Genomic DNA, 16,220 nt, shown 5'->3' with positions numbered 1-16,220 from the left:
GCTCGGCCACTCGGGCAATGCAAACAGGAATCTAGAGTACGAAATAAAAAAATCTCTCGTTGGCGCGCACTTCACCGCTTTACACCAGCGGCCTTGCAAAAAGCAGACTGCATGACGTACGTCTCGCAGCGGACGGCGGGTTGCCCTGAAAAACAGGATACCAAGTGTCATCGTGCGTCGATCGCCGGTCGATCGTCACACCCCAGCAGTCGTGGCGGACATCCCTTGGATGCACGTCCTCACTGCCAGGAATAGCTATTACTCTACGGGCAACGATTGTGTTCGTCGTAGCGGTCAAGATAAGGACGAACATTCTTGCCACACGCCGACAAGAAAAGGATGCACACCCTCCAATTTATATACATGCTTGGCACCCTTCGCAGAGCTCAATACATGTTGAGCCGCCGGCGAATGCATACCGTTTTCCCTCTTCAAAAACACACATGCACCATCCTTGTCACCCATGTCGTCCCGGCGCCGGCGTCATAGCGGACCACCTCCGCAACACTTCCGGGGAGCAAGCTATCCCGATGAGCAGGAGCAGGATTGGCATCCGTCCGGCCACCCTCCCAGAGCGAACAGTGTCTATGATCGACTCCCGCCGCCGCACTACGAGCCGTCGTACCCCCGCAGCGAGACACGGCCGGTGCATAGACCCGAGGTGGATAGAGGACGCGGGCGTGAACGCGGGCATCACACAGGTTTCCGGGAGGGATACGAGGCACGCAGCCCGCAGCCTGCATATGGAGAGTCTCGGAGCCAGCGGCCGCGACGGCCACGCTCGCACGACAGAATGAGCGACCGAGACTCGACGCGCGGCCGTGGCTCCCCGAGCCGCCACGCAAGGATGCCCCAGGGAAGCGGCACACGGCGAAGCAAATCCACGTCGTCGTCGGCGCCTCGGCACCAGACGTGGCAGGCCACGGCGTCCCAGTGGTGGCAGAATCCGATTGTGCGAACGTGCGCCATCACGGCCGTGTCGACCGGGCTGTCGGCCGCGCTGGACAGCCGCGGCGACCCGGGACAATGGAAGGGCGCAAAGGGCGCCAAGGTGGCCGTGGCATCGCTCGGGTCTGCCTTGGTCGACGGGTTCCTCGGCCACAAGCACCCCAACAGCGTGAGGCAGCAGGTCGCGAGGAAGGGGTTTCAGGTGGCCATGGAGGAAACGGAGAAGAAGAAGCAACAGCCGACGGAGGCACGCAAAGACGACGCCCGTAGGCCCAGGGATGGGCACCGTCGGCGCAGGCGTGGTGACAGGTCGAGGAGCCGTGGGCGGCATGATGAGGGGAATACCGGACAATGATGTTATGACGGTGTGGGATTATGACGTTATGAACTGATGTAAGCTATCAATAGTACACGGGCGGCCTTTGTTTTCAAACTAGTGCTACAAATGACCTTGGCGAGAATCATGCTCGATTGCGCGCCGTCCATGTCTTGCCATTAACCGTGAGCCATCGATGCGTCTCTTGCGTGTTGACGCAGATATGCAGTCTGGTCGTGGTGCATGTCTCCCGTCCGGCCACGCCGCCCCATTCCGTTGCCTTGCCACGCACCGACGAAATCAGCCAAAGGCCAGAAAAGCAGGGTCCAGTATTTAACCACGTCGTGTTCACAAGCGAAGCAAGTGGCGGAAGCTTATCGCAGCGGGACGCGCAGCCCTGAAACCCGTCATCGGCCGCCACAAAACCTTGCGGCACAAGCCTCCCACGGGCGTCGACGGGTTCAGGGCCGCACAACTTGAAGTCTTCCAACCAGGTCCCGACTCCCGACTCCTGCCAACATTGAAGCCCTCACCCTCTGCTTTTTTTCCCCCAAGCCCGTCGACGACGAGCAACCTCCGCCGTCGATGGCCTGCATAACTGCCCGCAGGCCGTGTCTCAACATGGCGCCGCGATGGGCAAGTCTGCCATCTCAATTACTTCATTTGTCTCGGCGCAAGCTGCCATGACGACATGCCGCAAACTCCAAAAGCCACCCTTCTGCCGGGGGCCTCCACTCGCAATCTCAATCTCACCTGTCAAGATACGGTGGCTTGGACGGCTCAGATCTGCACAAGTCCCACCCTGACGACCGCGGAAGCGCTCTGTAACAGACATGTATCAGATATGCCGGGATCGACGCGGCGCCCAAAACCCAAAAAGAACGGGTTCGGAAGGCCTGCCGCCGAGAAGAGGGGGGGGGGGCGATCTCCAACCGTCCGGAACTCAAGGTTTGCCAAGGGGCGGCAGAGAAATTCCGGCCCAGAGACAATGTAAATACCGGCACCTGGGGGGATAAAAGAGGACGGGGCTGCTTGTAGATTCCTCCTCTGTTGAATTTTTGTATTTGTTCTATTGTGATTTGTACGTGGTTCTGCTTTTACTGGTTGTTTCGCGCGACTCGCCTAGATGGATTACTACATAAAACGAACGGTGGAGCGGGTTCGGCAGCGGCGCAGGAGCAGAGAGGACATTGAGGAGGAAATCAGCATCGACGAGAGTACGTTGGGAGTATACGAACTGGATTCCACCTAGGATGCTCGCTGGTTGAATGCTGAAACGTTTTTCTAGAACTTTCCTTGGCGGCGCAGAATAGCATCGCAAACATGGACATTGCGAGTGACGATTCGATTTCATCGCATGGATCTGGGCAGGGCAAGAATGCGAATAGGTGAGTTGGTAGAAGCTTTCATTGTCCCGTTGTCTGGCTGGCGGTGCTGACGACCGGCAGGGTTTACAGTGAGAAACCCCGGCGTGGATCTGCGCAATCCGTCTCCTGGGAATAAACAATCATGGGTTGTGGAGTTGGGCATATGTCGTCTTGGGCTGGGCATGATAAAATGGTGCATGTAGGTGGTCTTGGAAAAGTTCTAGCTCTGGTACGTTTGAATTGGAGCACGTCAACGTCGTCCGGATACCCCGTGCCTCTCGGCGTAATCCATGCTGCCTCCTGTGTATCCTGTGAAACGTTCCTCTCCCTTGGTCTCCTTTTATTTACTTGCACGTTGGCTCTGTGTCGAGAATCGAGGTGCGTCTTGAGCCGAGATGTAGGCATTTCCCCCGACCATGGGCAGTGGAACTCGACTGCTGAACCGGTTGAATCACGACGCCGGAAAACACCACCAGTTTGTTGGCTTGTGTCAACGAGCGAGTTACCTATTTGGTCCATGTCTTTTATCAACACGTCAATGGTCGGACCTGCATCCCTTAGGGTCAACCAAACTTGTAAGCTCCAAAGTAGACGCTAGCTAGCCAACCTGAAAAGCAGTCGTCCATTCTCCCCTGTCTCCCTCTCACCGTGAGAAATCAGTTTATACCTCGCGTCCTGCCGCCAGGGTTTGCATGGCAGGAAACAACCCTTGCCCAATCTCGACTGAGATACCGTCAATTCCCAGCTTCCATTTGGACTGTCTCTGAAATGACCCGACGGCACTCGGCGTCAATATGCGCAAGGATATCACAGTATAGAGCGCGATAGCTAGATCCGTACTCTAGTCAAATATACTTGTCCTCCACAGCGGACCAATATCCGGACCACCAACAAATTCGTCCGTGATCAATACAACGTCTCGGCACTTATAGCCAGGGTATATTTCTATATTGAATCGTCAATCTTACTTATATACGCGCCTGCGCAAAGTTGGCACCCTCGTTCCATGGCACCAGCGTGTCCTTGCAAGATACGCCATCCCTGCAAACGAGCCAGATCTCCCAGACACGCCGTACGCCCCATAAAGGCAGCCAGCTCCACGATTCGCCGCCTCCCATCTCAATCGCCTCATATCGTCGAGTCAAGCGGCGGCGGAGCGTACAAACGCAGAGTCTGGACGCGACTCAACCATGGCCAAAGCCGCCGCAGGCGTATAGCACGTCAAGTATTCCCGCTGAGCCCAGTACAATCCCAGCCGTATTCTTCATCGCAAACCCCTCAGCTAGGCTTCGCCACCTTCCTCGGCTCGGTCAACCCCGTCTCAGGATCCTGGTACTCCTTCCAGCTCACGGGCACCATGTCGTTGCCGGCCTCGCTCGCCGCCATAATGACACCCAGCTCGTTGGACGCAGTGGACAAGTAATAATTCGCCTGGTCTCCCAGCGAAATCTGCACGCAAACAAGTCAGCCACCCGATTCTTCCAAGTCCATCGAGACGCAAAATCAGCAAACGTACCACCTGGGCCTTGACAATGTCGCCCGGCTTAAACGACTCGTACATCTTGACCTTGTCCTTCTCCGTGGCGCGCACGTCCTGGACGCGAATCACGCCCTGCCACTCGGTCTGGAGAACGGTATCGCCCACCTGCTGAATCACGACAATGGCCTGCTTGGGCATCAGGCGCACCACCCGCGCCAGGACCACGTTGTTGACGTCGGGCAGGATCTCGCGCCTGCGGCCGTGCCTGGCGACGGAGACGGTGGGCAGCTCTTCCGGCGCCGCGGCGGTGATCTTGTTGAGCCGCTTCGCAGGGCCGGGGGCCTTGGCGGGCGCCGCGACGTGGACTCTGCCGAGGAGCGAGGAGACGACGTTGCCTTGGTGCGTGTGCGTGCCCGGGCCGGGCGTGTATCGCGAGGCAGGGCCGAGGACGTGCCCGGGGACGGCGACGGGCGGCAGCTCGTCGGCGGCCATGGCGGGATTGTGCTTGCACGCGCGTGGGAGCTGGCTGGCGTGGGTGCGGCGCTGCGTGAGGTGCCGATGGCTTTTGGAGTCGCGAGGCGGTGCGCGGCGGGAGCTTTCGTGATGGCACTGTCGATGTAGAGAAATCTGCTAATAGTGGGGCAGATCTGAACATTAAGTGAATGGAGCTCCACCGCGGCAGCTGGCACTACGTCGTGCGGAGTGACAGCGCATCATTCAGTATTGATTCAATATTCGCATTGCAGGCTCTGGCCAGTTCCATGTCGGCCGTGCGAGCCCAGCGCTTGTGGTTACGAGCGTGCATGTGGCCATTTGGAAATCGATGTGCTGAGCGCGCTGAAAAGACCTCTCGCCATGGAGAAGGGAAAACATAGTATCGTCGACACCTGTGGTATTGCCTGGTCGGTCCCGACGGTTCCAGACGGAGTGTCGGGACCGACGCGAGGAAATCGTCCCGCCCGTGTATTATAAATATGCTGCCTTTGTGTCCTATCCGCAAAAGAAACTTCAATTTAGCCGAGTTTCGATAGTCGCTGTTTGCGGTGTAACATTCTCTCAGCCCACACTGGCTTATAGAAGTCGACATGATTGATGAATCCCGCCCCGGAGGAGGGGACGAATGGAAGCCCGCCTGTGCGCGCCAATGCAGGCAAATCATGGGTCAAGTTAAGATACTGTATGTACATGTAGGTTTCATATGCAAAACATCCATGTACGCCTCCTTGTGTAGCTTCTCCAGGATGGCCACGGTGAGCCGGATTTCGCCTTCAGAAGAGGCCCGGAATTCCGTCTGGAGTTAAAATAAAGTACTAGAACGTCGTACCATGTGGAGGGCGACACGCCGCCAGTGGCTACATGTACATTTATCCAGAAATTACGGAAGAATGATGCCTGGACTTTGGCACCGGCGCGTTTGGTTTGTCATCAATCTGTCCCTCTCCACTTGGGCATGTTTGGCGATTCAACATTGCCCTGCTTTAGATGGACCTTGAAGACGAGGACGAAACGATGGCTGCGAGTTGTTGGTTGTCGGGTACATCAGCCGCAGGCATGATGCCGGCAGCAAAGTGTGGACACGGCCGTTCTCAGCCCTCGTCGCGCTCATGGCGATGAAGGGATTGATGGCCGGTCCGGCACCGATGAGCCGCCTGGTGCCCACGGCCAGGGAAGTCGAGTTCGTTGTTCCTTGACCCTCCCCTCCCCTCCACACGGCCATTTATGGGGACGGCCATTGTTTCGACCAGTTGCGAGGCTGCGAGGTAATCACAGAAGCCAAGGGATGGCACACGGATCGTGCCATCTCGGCCTGTAGGAGCGCAGTCCTCGCGCAGCTCCGGAGCATCAAAAGAGAGTTTCTTTCCGGATGGTGTTTCCGGACCGTCGCTCACCAGCAGTGGACATTCCAATAGTCCAGCCTCGTGGTCACCGCTCACGCCTTCTCGACTTGTCCGCGTTGAGACGACGCTGGTGGAATAGAGTACATATGTAGCGTAGCATTCCCGTTTTGTCTTCCCTCGAGTTGGTAAACTCCGCAGGGCTGCGGATTTTGCTTGTTTGGTCAGTTGCCGAGGGTATTCTCAGACAATCCCTCTCTAGTGTTATAAGTCGACGAGAAACGCGGGAAAGCAGCAATAGCAAAATCTCAACGTCACCCCAGCGGCTCCACCATCTCTCGAATTTCCATCCTTGATCCTCCATCCAGTGTCTATTTCTCAGCACACTAGTCGGGCGTCGCGCATCGCCAAATCCCGAGGCCCGATCCATTTTGCGAGTGACCTGGGTGGCCATTGCCTTCGTTTCCTTTCCTTTCCTTTCCTTTTTTCCTTTGCAACCCAAGAGCCAGTCGAATCCCCGTCGCGGACCCTTCTTTGGATCATCTGGCGGATCTGTCTTGCTGGCCTTCTGGAATCACGGAGCGCCTGCAAAACGGTTCTGCATTTCGCCGTAATGGCCGACCCGCCAGAGGGAAAAGAGCTGGAGCTCAAGTCTGCAGACGCGGCGGCCGCGGCGATGCAGCCCAGCAACGAGGAGCGACATGACGCGCCGTCAGATCCATCCGATTCCGACAACAAAGAGCTTGCCACGGGCGAAAAGCACGACGGCGACACAGACGACATTGCCATGGCGGCCAGCCCCCATCGCCTCGACGTCACAAAGAGCGTTGCGACAGACGCCAGCTATGCCACTAGCCCGCCGTCAACGAAAGCCAGGCCTTGGTACAGACAGGTGAACCCGTTGCGATGGGGCGGCGTTCCGCCCGTCCCCAAGGAGCGAATCGTCTCGCGCGAGTACACGGCGGGCTTCTTCAGCAAGTTGACCTTTCAGTGGATGACGCCGCTGATGACGGTAAGTCGCATTGTGGCATTTGATTGTCCCCAGATAGGAATCCCATCGAGCGTGGCATTGTCCCTATTGTGTCCCCAAGGTGTCGCCAAGCTGACATCCCGGCCAACCACGTGCCGCTAAAAGAACATCCCAGCCCCCTCCCCCTCCCCTTGTCCCTACACCACCAGCTCGTGACAAGTTGCCCATATCGTCAGTTATTTCTCTTTGGCTGACCAGACCCATTATGCATAGACTGGCTACAAACGACAACTCGAACAGGGCGATATTTGGCAGGTGAACCCCGACCGGGCTGTGGAACCTCTCACGCAAAAAGTCCAAGAATCCTTCCACCGCCGCGTGAAAAATGGCGAAACGAACCCTCTGTTCTGGGCCCTACACGAAACCTTCAAGTTTGAATTCTGGCTAGGCGGCCTCTGCGCCCTCATCACCGCCATCCTGCAGGTCCTTGCGCCCTTCACCCTGCGTTTCCTCATTCAGTTCGCCACAGACGCATACATCGCCAACGTCAGAGGCGGCCCTCCGCCCCCCATCAAGAATGGCATTGGCCTCGCCATCGGTGTGACCGCCATGCAAATCTTCCAGGCATTCGGTGTCAGTCACTTTATATATCGGGGCATGATGATAGGTGGCCAGAGCAGAGGTGTTCTCATTGGCTTCATTTACGAAAAGGCCATGGTGATTTCCGGCAGGGCCAAGGCCGGCGGTGTCAAGCCGTCCATCATGCCCGAGTCAGACGACGCAGACAAGGTGGAAAAGGGCAAAGAGACTGCCACTGATGAGAAGAGTGCAGGGAAGAAAAAGAACAAGGCCAAGGCGAACAAGGGCAAGCCGCAGCAGGACGGCCTCGGCTGGGCAAACGGCCGCATTGTCAACTTGATGAGCGTTGATACCTACCGCATTGATCAAGCTTCCGCCCTCTTCCACATGATGTGGACCTCGCCTATTGTTTGTCTCATCACCCTGGTGTTGCTTCTTGTCAACTTGACCTATAGCGCACTGGCTGGCTTTGCCCTGCTCGTCGTTGGTGTGCCCGCTCTCACAAAGGCCATTCAATCCCTGTTCCGTCGGCGCAAAGCCATCAACAAAATCACCGACCAGCGAGTCTCTCTGACCCAGGAGATTCTTCAGTCCGTCCGCTTTGTCAAGTATTTCGGCTGGGAAAAGGCCTTTATAGCCCGCCTTGGGGAGGTCCGAGCCAAGGAGATTTACTCCATCCAGGTGCTGCTGGCCATTCGCAATGCCATCAATGCCGTCAGCATGTCGCTGCCCATTTTTGCCTCGATGCTTTCCTTCATCGTGTACTCGTTGTCAAACCACGACTTGGCCCCCGCCGAGGTGTTTTCGTCTCTGGCCTTGTTCAACGGTCTCCGCATCCCGCTCAACCTGCTGCCCCTCGTCCTGGGCCAAGTCACCGATGCCTGGTCGTCTATGAAGCGCATTGAGGAGTTTCTGATGCAGGAGGAACAAGAAGAGGAGGTGGTTTACAGGCCCGAAGGTAGCAACGCCGTCGAGATGATTGACGCTGCTTTCACCTGGGAGAGGACGACCACGCAAGATCCGGACAAGGGCACCATCGCCGGCTCTGGGAAAGAGAAGAAGGGGGCAAAGGACAGCACCAAGGAGGGCACAAGTATGCCGAAACCTGTAAAGTCACAGAACTCGGAGGAGGATTCAGCAAGCACGTTGGTCGAGGAACGGGAGCCGTTCAAGCTTCAGGGCCTCAACTTCCAGATTAACCGCAATGAACTTGTGGCAGTGATTGGAACCGTTGGCAGCGGTAAAAGCTCTCTTCTTGCTGCTCTTGCAGGCGATATGCGAAAGACTCATGGAGACGTCGTATACGGAGCTTCACGGGCGTTTTGCCCCCAGTATGCCTGGATTCAAAACACGACCCTCCAGAACAATATTACTTTTGGCAAGGACATGGACCGTGACTGGTACCGTGAGGTCGTCCGAGCGTAAGTTATTCCTAGTGACTTTTACATTTTTTCTTTTCTCTTTTTTTTCAAAGTCTGCCTCTAGTGTACCAACAGCTAACCCCCCACCTTAGATGTGCTCTCCAGGCAGATCTGGACATGCTTCCCAACGGTGACCAGACCGAAATTGGCGAGCGAGGCATTACCATCTCCGGTGGCCAGAAGCAAAGACTTAATATCGCTCGAGCCATCTACTTCAACGCAGACATCGTCATCATGGACGACCCCCTCAGCGCGGTGGATGCCCACGTCGGCCGGCACATCTTTGATCATGCCATCCTGGGTCTCCTCAAAGACAAGTGTCGTATTCTGGCCACGCATCAGCTTTGGGTCCTTAGCCGATGTGACAGAATCATATGGATGGACGGCGGCAAAATCCAGGCCATTGACACCTTTGACAACCTAATGAGGGACCATCAAGGCTTCCAGACTCTCATGGAGACCACGGCCGTCGAGGAGAAGGAGGAGGAGCCCGAGGCCGTGGCGCCCGTTGATCTTGCCGACGAGCGCAAGAAGCGCAAGCAGAACAAAAAGGGAGCGGCGCTTATGCAGCAGGAAGAAAAGCCTGAATCGAGCGTGCCCTGGTCAGTCTACGGAGCATACGTGCGCGCTTCGGGCTCGATTTTAAACGCCCCCCTCGTCATCACCATTCTCATCATCTCACAAGGCGCCAACATCGCCACCGGTCTTTGGCTGTCGTGGTGGACATCCGACAAGTTCGGCTACTCTACCGGGAAATACATTGGCATCTACGCTGCCCTGGGTGTTGTCCAGGCCCTGCTCATGTTTGCCTTCTCCGTCACGTTGACGGTTCTGGGAACCAACTCGAGCAAGGTGATGCTGCGAGACGCGGTGCAGCGCGTGCTGCGGGCTCCCATGTCCTTCTTCGACACGACACCCCTTGGGCGCATCACCAACCGCTTCTCCCGCGACGTGGATGTCACAGACAACAACCTAACGGATGCCATCCGCATGTACTTCTTCACCCTCGCCATGGTGACGGCTGTCTTCGCCCTTATCATAGCCTACTTCTACTGGTTTGCCATTGCCCTTGTCCCGCTCTACTGCCTCTTTATTCTGTCGGCGTCATACTACAGAGCATCCGCACGCGAAGTAAAGCGCTTCGAGTCCGTGCTGCGATCCAACGTCTTTGCCAAGTTCGGCGAGGGCCTCAGCGGCGTGGCGTCCATCAGAGCGTACGGCCTCAAGACGCGCTTCATCAACGAGCTCCGGTCCTCCATCAACGAAATGAACAGCGCCTACTACCTCACCTTTTCCAACCAGAGGTGGCTGTCCGTGCGGCTGGACATGGTGGGCAACGCGCTCGTCTTCACCGTGGCCATCTTGGTCGTGACGTCGCGGTTCAGCGTCAACCCCTCCATCGGCGGCCTCGTTCTCAGCTACATCCTGTCCATTGTGCAGATGCTGCAGTTTTCCATCCGGCAGCTGGCCGAGGTGGAAAACGGCATGAACGCCGTCGAGCGGCTGCAGCACTACGGCACGCAGCTCGACGAGGAGGCGCCGCTGCACACCGTCGACGTGCGCAGCACCTGGCCGGAGAAGGGCGAGATTGTCTTCCGCGACGTCGAGATGCGGTACCGCCCGGGCCTGCCGCTCGTCCTGCAAGGGCTGAGCATGCACATCCGCGGCGGGGAGCGCGTCGGCATCGTGGGCCGCACCGGCGCCGGCAAGAGCTCCATCATGTCGACGCTGTTCCGGCTCGTCGAGATCTCGGCCGGCACCATCGCCGTCGACGGCGTCAACATCTCCACCGTGGGCCTGTACGACCTGCGCTCGCGCCTGGCCATCATCCCGCAGGACCCGACGCTCTTCCGCGGCACCGTCCGCAGCAACCTCGACCCCTTTGGCGAGCACGCCGACCTGGCGCTGTGGTCGGCCCTGCGGCAGGCCCACCTCGTGCCGGCCGGCGCGTCCCTCGACGACCGCAGGCCAGACCCGTCCCGCATCCGCCTCGACTCCGTCGTCGAGGAGGACGGGCTCAACTTCTCCCTCGGCCAGCGCCAGCTCATGGCCCTCGCCCGCGCCCTCGTCCGCGGCTCCCAGATCATCGTCTGCGACGAGGCCACCTCGTCCGTCGACATGGAGACCGACGACAAGATCCAAAACACAATGGCCACCGGCTTCCGGGGCAGGACCCTCCTCTGCATCGCCCACCGCCTGCGCACCATCATCGGCTACGACCGCATCTGCGTCATGGACGCCGGCCACATCGCCGAGATGGACACCCCCCTCGCGCTCTGGCACCAGGGCGGCATCTTTAGAAGCATGTGCCACAGAAGCGGCATCCGGCTGGAGGATATCCAGGGCGCCAGGGATAGCCTGGCCGCCTTGGATGCAGCCGCGCCGAGTAGTTGAAATAAATGTATATAAATAACGCCCAAAGCGGCGTCTGGATATGTAGACATACTGGTCCACGACCGAGACACTTGATGAGCGTTGTGCATGAGCATATACCTTTTTCTGTTTTAGCACACCAGGATTGTATTTAGGTTTTTTATGGCGCACACGATACCACAAAGTTCATATGAATTCGACAAGTCGTTTTCCGTATTCCCCCAAACAAGTGATGCATGTAAAGCCCGGCTTGGCAATAACTCTACATCCGACGACACTCGAAAAACGGCAGCATTGTGCGCTGGGTGAAATATAGAATATGTACTATTCAAAAGCGTAACTAGGACAGCATAAATGGGCTAGGTTACCGGATTTGCACCCCCTCTTTATGCCATGCAGACCATGCCATCCCCAGTTGCGGCATCACCTTTACAATTCATGCTCTTAATGGCTCCTTTAGCTCGCCCAGGCAATGTTGTTCCATCCTCTCGGACGACGGATCCAGATGGATTGTCGTTCCGGAACCCCTTATTACAAGTTTATTTATATGCACGACAACCCTTGACACAACAAGGTGAAGAAACAATGCCCAACGCCCTGATTTGACAAATCCAAATTTGAGCAACTCTCAAAAAATAAAAAATAAACAATGTAGTAAACACGCTGCTTATCCAAGTAAACGCCTCACTCCGCTTCGCCCTTGTCCCATTCAGGTCTGTCAATGACTTTTTCAAAAGCGGTTGCCTGGACTGACGGAACGACGTGGGCCCGTCGACGGAGGCATATGAGGTGGCGGCAATGCATTGGGGTCGTCGGTTAACAAATCATCCAAGTAGGCACTCGGGGCACGCTGACCGGGTGCGAGGTTGAGTGAGCTGCTGCTCATGTCCCGGCGCGCCGCAACTCCAGGAGAATCGGGAGGTGAAATATCCATGGTGTTCCGTGAGGCATTGGCGTAGTGGCCTCGCGAATCGGGTCGAAGGTTGGACAGATTGATCGAATTAGTCTGGTTGCCTCCTCCTCCCGGTAAACTGGTGCCAGCAGCGTAGAAGCCAGACGGCAGAAACGTTGAGGCGCGGTTGGCTGAAGCGCCGGTACCAGCAGTGGGAGAGAAGAATAAATTAGACTGGCTTGGCGTTGCGGAAGGAGTAGGCCCGCGGTTGGTTCGACGAACTCCACGACCAGCAGACGCAGCAGAGGTAGCGCCGGCGCCGCCACCCACAGACATGGTCGAGGCATGGTCAGAATACTTGTAGAACGGAGCAGGAGGCGCAGGGAAGCCCGTCTTGGTGTCGCCATTGTGCTGGGCCATAGCTGCGCGCGCAACGGATCTGTGAAGCATGAGGCTGACTATACTGCGCCATAGAAGAAGCGCCAATCCCAGAGCGCCGAGGATGGCTCCGACGGCAATGAAGACGGTCCCATCCGGAAGGCTGGACTGCTGCATAAAGGGCGCATTGTTCGTCGGTGGCACACTCGGGGGTGGGTATGAGGGAATCACTCCAGGACCGGTCAAGGTGGGAAACCCCGTCAGTTCACCACCGGTCGTGGCGGACGGGCCACCAGTGATGACTGCCTTGCCAGTAGGGTCGGTGGTGACAGGAGTGCCGGTGTTGGAGATGGAGGCCTTGCCCGATGACGAAGGCGATGGAGTCTCGCTTGACGGTTCCTCTTTACTGCTAGGAGATGGGGACGGCGTAGACTTTCCAGTGTCCTTGGGTGACGGCGTGGCCGAGGCGCTGTCGTCTTTGCTCGATGGTGTGTCCTTCTGGCCGATTGCAGGGGTAACGAATGCAATAGCAGCAAGGAGCACCGAGGGCCCCGGAAGATAGTTGGCCGGTCTCATGATGGCGATGCGATGTGCGGACGAGGCTATATTACGATTGTTGGGCCCGGCTGGGTCCAGTCGGGGTTCGCGAACGTCGTCGGCGGTGAGAATTAACAAAGCCAAGGCTATGGCAACGCGGCAGGGCGGGAGCGAAGGGAAGCGAAGCAAGACGAGTCAGTCGGAGAGGGCCAAAGAAAACAGTATATTGTAGCGATGGTGCAAAAGAATGTCGGCTGGTAGCAGCACCAGGAACAGCACCAGCGGGAGAAATAACGCTGGGTCTGGCGATGGCGATGGTATGGGAGGAAAAAAGAAGAAGAGAAGGGCTCGACGGTGCGGCTGGACGGCTGAGTAGTGCCAGTGCAGGTGGTCAGTGTTGTTTCGTCCCCAGTTCCAGGGTTGTCTGGACGGCTCCCCCTTGAGGTACGTACCGTCCTAGTGAGCCACTGGCAGGAGCCATCAAAATTTAGATGCGTCAGACAGCAGGTACATGCGAGGCTCCGCCGCACTTCCACCGTCCACGCAGGGTGCTCACTGGGCAGGGGCGGGCAGTGTCCCACTTTTATCTCCCTGACATTTGAATAAACGAATGGGGTGCCAAGGATAATACAGAATTAAGAACATGTTCATACCAACATATTCCCCCGACTGGTCAAATTTTCTGATGCGAACCGATCGATAGAGGGGCATGGTAAGGAGTATCGATTCAGGCTCCCTGAAACTGCTTGCCAAAGCAAACAGTCCGCGCAGTCCGAGATCCATCATCATCTCGTATAACCGCAACACGAGCGACGATTCTCCACGACAGTGCCAGCCTTCGGCCAGACATGGCGGTATTCCACGCTTAAACTGTAGATGGCATTAAAAAGTGAAAGCGATATCAGTAGCTAAAACTGTCATATATTTTTTGCGCCTGAGCTCTTTAATTTGTAATTCCTTTTTTTTTGGCCCTTTGATCTCGGCGTTGTCGGTGGAAACAGGAGCATCCCCAGACACTGTCACGTCCCCACGTGACCCTGACGTTTTGTGCCTCGTCATGCTCCGCCAGTGCCAGCCACAGCTTCAAACCAGCAACGACATCACCATTTCGACACAACCAAGCACCGGCCGGCGCCGAGTCTCGAACCTACAGACCTGTGGATTCAAACCGATCTACGTGGACGCATTTGCATCATGGCGGAAGAACGTCTTTGGAAGTTCCGAAAGCCCGAGTGGCTGAACAGTGTCTGGGCACGAAACACGGGCGTCTACGCTGCAGGAGCTCTGGTAAGTTGCCAGCGACTACTATGCTGAGGATGCAAGATTTTTTTTCCCTCTACGTCTATTCCCTCGTCTACGCCGTTTTGGTAATTCGCGACTGATCCGATGGCCGTGGCAGTTTTCGCTCGCATTCTACGTCATGCTCGACTCGGCCGTATGGTCTAAATCCGCCCGCAACGGCTCCAACGTCCACATCAAGTTTGTCGACTGGCTCCCGCTTGTCTTTTCCAGCCTCGGCATGCTCATCATCAACTCTGTTGAGAAGACACGTCTGAGCGCCGACTCCTTCAGCTATAGCGGATCTGGGGTGGCGTGGAAGGCTCGGGTGGTGCTTTTCCTGGGGTTTGCCGCCCTCGCAGGCGGCATGGCTGGTGGCGTGACGGTCTTTGTGCTCAAGTTTGTGGTGCCTGGTGTGTCTATGCCTGCGCTGGGGATGGGCATTGAGAATATCGTGAGCAATGCGCTGGTTGGGTTCAGGTACGTCTCTCGTCTCGTGCTCGTGCATCAAAGGTACTAATGGTGTGCAGCTCCGTTGTTCTCTGGGTCAGCCAGAACATGGAGGATGAGTACTCTTACAATCTATCGATATAAAAAATGCGAGCTGGGGCCGAGGATGCTGGGCGAATGGGCCGGGAGCATAAATTCGGGACGTGATGGGAAGGTTTGGTCTTGTCCAAGTGCAGGATGAAACGGTTTGGATGTGTACACTGGTAGCAGCGCTGTTTCCTACTTCAACTAGTTCTTGTTGGCGGAGACTTGAAATTGATATCCCATGACTTTATGACCCCCATGGTCCTGGTGTAGGCTACCACGCTAACCGCAGACCTACAAATGTCGCCGCGCGTCGTTGTTTACCGGCCATGCATTCTATTCATGTCAACGTCTGAATCGGGCTCGCAAAAGACTAACAACCAACCCAGTCGTACTCATTGCCATCTTCCGCATCCAATGTCAGCCTACAGAGCCGTGACGGGCAATCTACCCGTCGCCTAGGCACCCATGCCAATCACCCACGGACCCCCCTCCCTTGCCGCCCCTCCATCCCGCCTTGCATGCCAACTCCATCACCGCAATAAACACAAGCTGCACAAGTCGAGCCTCCCACCCGTCACTCGCATCGCGCCGACACCAATATCGGAATATTCATACAAATCACCCTTGGCAAAGATCGCCTCATGAGCCAAAGAGCCCAGCCCCCCACAAGCGGCACCCACCGGCCCCGGGCGCCACCAGGAGCCGTTGCGTCGGCCGTTCGACCCAATCTTTTCCGCAGCCAGCTCACGCGACGACCAACGGCGAGCTCCTCCAACTCGGCGGACACGGTGCGCCTCGACGTGGAAGTGCTCTCGGACAGTGGCGAGATTGTGGTGAGGAACCAGCAGGGCGAGATTGAGCTGGGCGATCCGCCGACGCCCATCCTGGAGACGGACGAGCCCGAGGACCGGGACGAGAGCGAGAGTACGTCTCCAGGGAAGGGGGGGGAGTGCGCTACGATCGTGTAGGCTAATGAGTTTTCTTTTAGAGGAGCGACAGAGACTGGCAGAGGCGGTGAAGCATCACAGCATCAACCATAGCACGGTGCCGGATCAACCCGAGGGTGAGTGGGCTTGACCATTGCTCGCCGTCGCGTTGGGCTGACCTTGTTTGCAGAGCTGCTAGAGGCCGTGAGGGCCAGTCTACGCGCCAAGGTTGCGGCTCTCGCGGACGACAACTGGATGTTTGAGGCTGAGGATCAAATTCGATAACGAGCCTTGCATCTCTTCTTGCTTGGGTTTGAAGCCACTCGGCGTTTTTTGCTATAACAGACCGCTGTTTTTTTCTATGTTTCCTGCCACCTACGTAT

At 56.9% G+C, this 16,220-nt stretch overlaps 6 protein-coding genes across 6 annotated transcripts; 4 read left to right on the top strand and 2 right to left on the bottom strand.

Annotated features, from left to right (window-relative positions):
* Positions 1-463: 463 nt before the first annotated feature.
* MAA_07598 (uncharacterized protein) lies at positions 464-1,303 on the top strand (the record flags this gene model as incomplete). The annotated part of the gene is made up of 1 exon (XM_007825596.1): positions 464-1,303. One exon carries the CDS (start codon positions 464-466, stop codon positions 1,301-1,303), a length of 840 nt encoding a protein of 279 aa, XP_007823787.1.
* Positions 1,304-3,909: 2,606 nt separating this feature from the next.
* Positions 3,910-4,603, bottom strand: MAA_07597 (exosome component 1; the record flags this gene model as incomplete). The annotated part of the gene is made up of 2 exons (XM_007825595.1): positions 3,910-4,080; positions 4,148-4,603. 2 exons carry the CDS (start codon positions 4,601-4,603, stop codon positions 3,910-3,912), a joined length of 627 nt encoding a protein of 208 aa, XP_007823786.1.
* A 1,956-nt stretch (positions 4,604-6,559) lies between these two features.
* MAA_07596 (elongation factor 3) lies at positions 6,560-11,310 on the top strand (the record flags this gene model as incomplete). Its single annotated transcript, XM_007825594.2, has 3 exons — positions 6,560-6,958; positions 7,190-8,916; positions 9,009-11,310. 3 exons carry the CDS (start codon positions 6,560-6,562, stop codon positions 11,308-11,310), a joined length of 4,428 nt encoding a protein of 1,475 aa, XP_007823785.2.
* A 709-nt stretch (positions 11,311-12,019) lies between these two features.
* On the bottom strand, positions 12,020-13,135 carry MAA_07595 (proteinrelated to CSI2 protein; the record flags this gene model as incomplete). Its single annotated transcript, XM_007825593.1, has 1 exon — positions 12,020-13,135. One exon carries the CDS (start codon positions 13,133-13,135, stop codon positions 12,020-12,022), a length of 1,116 nt encoding a protein of 371 aa, XP_007823784.1.
* A 1,155-nt stretch (positions 13,136-14,290) lies between these two features.
* MAA_07594 (UPF0220 domain protein) lies at positions 14,291-14,968 on the top strand (the record flags this gene model as incomplete). The annotated part of the gene is made up of 3 exons (XM_007825592.1): positions 14,291-14,383; positions 14,496-14,854; positions 14,905-14,968. The coding sequence occupies 3 exons, from the start codon at positions 14,291-14,293 to the stop codon at positions 14,966-14,968; spliced, it is 516 nt and encodes a 171-aa protein (XP_007823783.1).
* A 584-nt stretch (positions 14,969-15,552) lies between these two features.
* On the top strand, positions 15,553-16,122 carry MAA_07593 (UPF0220 domain protein; the record flags this gene model as incomplete). Its single annotated transcript, XM_007825591.1, has 3 exons — positions 15,553-15,835; positions 15,900-15,974; positions 16,028-16,122. 3 exons carry the CDS (start codon positions 15,553-15,555, stop codon positions 16,120-16,122), a joined length of 453 nt encoding a protein of 150 aa, XP_007823782.1.
* Positions 16,123-16,220: the final 98 nt, after the last annotated feature.

Source organism: Metarhizium robertsii, assembly GCF_000187425.2.
Source record: "Metarhizium robertsii ARSEF 23 chromosome Unknown MAA_Scf_14, whole genome shotgun sequence".
Taxonomy (NCBI): Eukaryota; Fungi; Ascomycota; class Sordariomycetes; order Hypocreales; family Clavicipitaceae; genus Metarhizium; species Metarhizium robertsii.
Note: the sequence above shows the minus strand (reverse complement) of the source record. Positions and strands in the feature narration are given on the sequence as shown.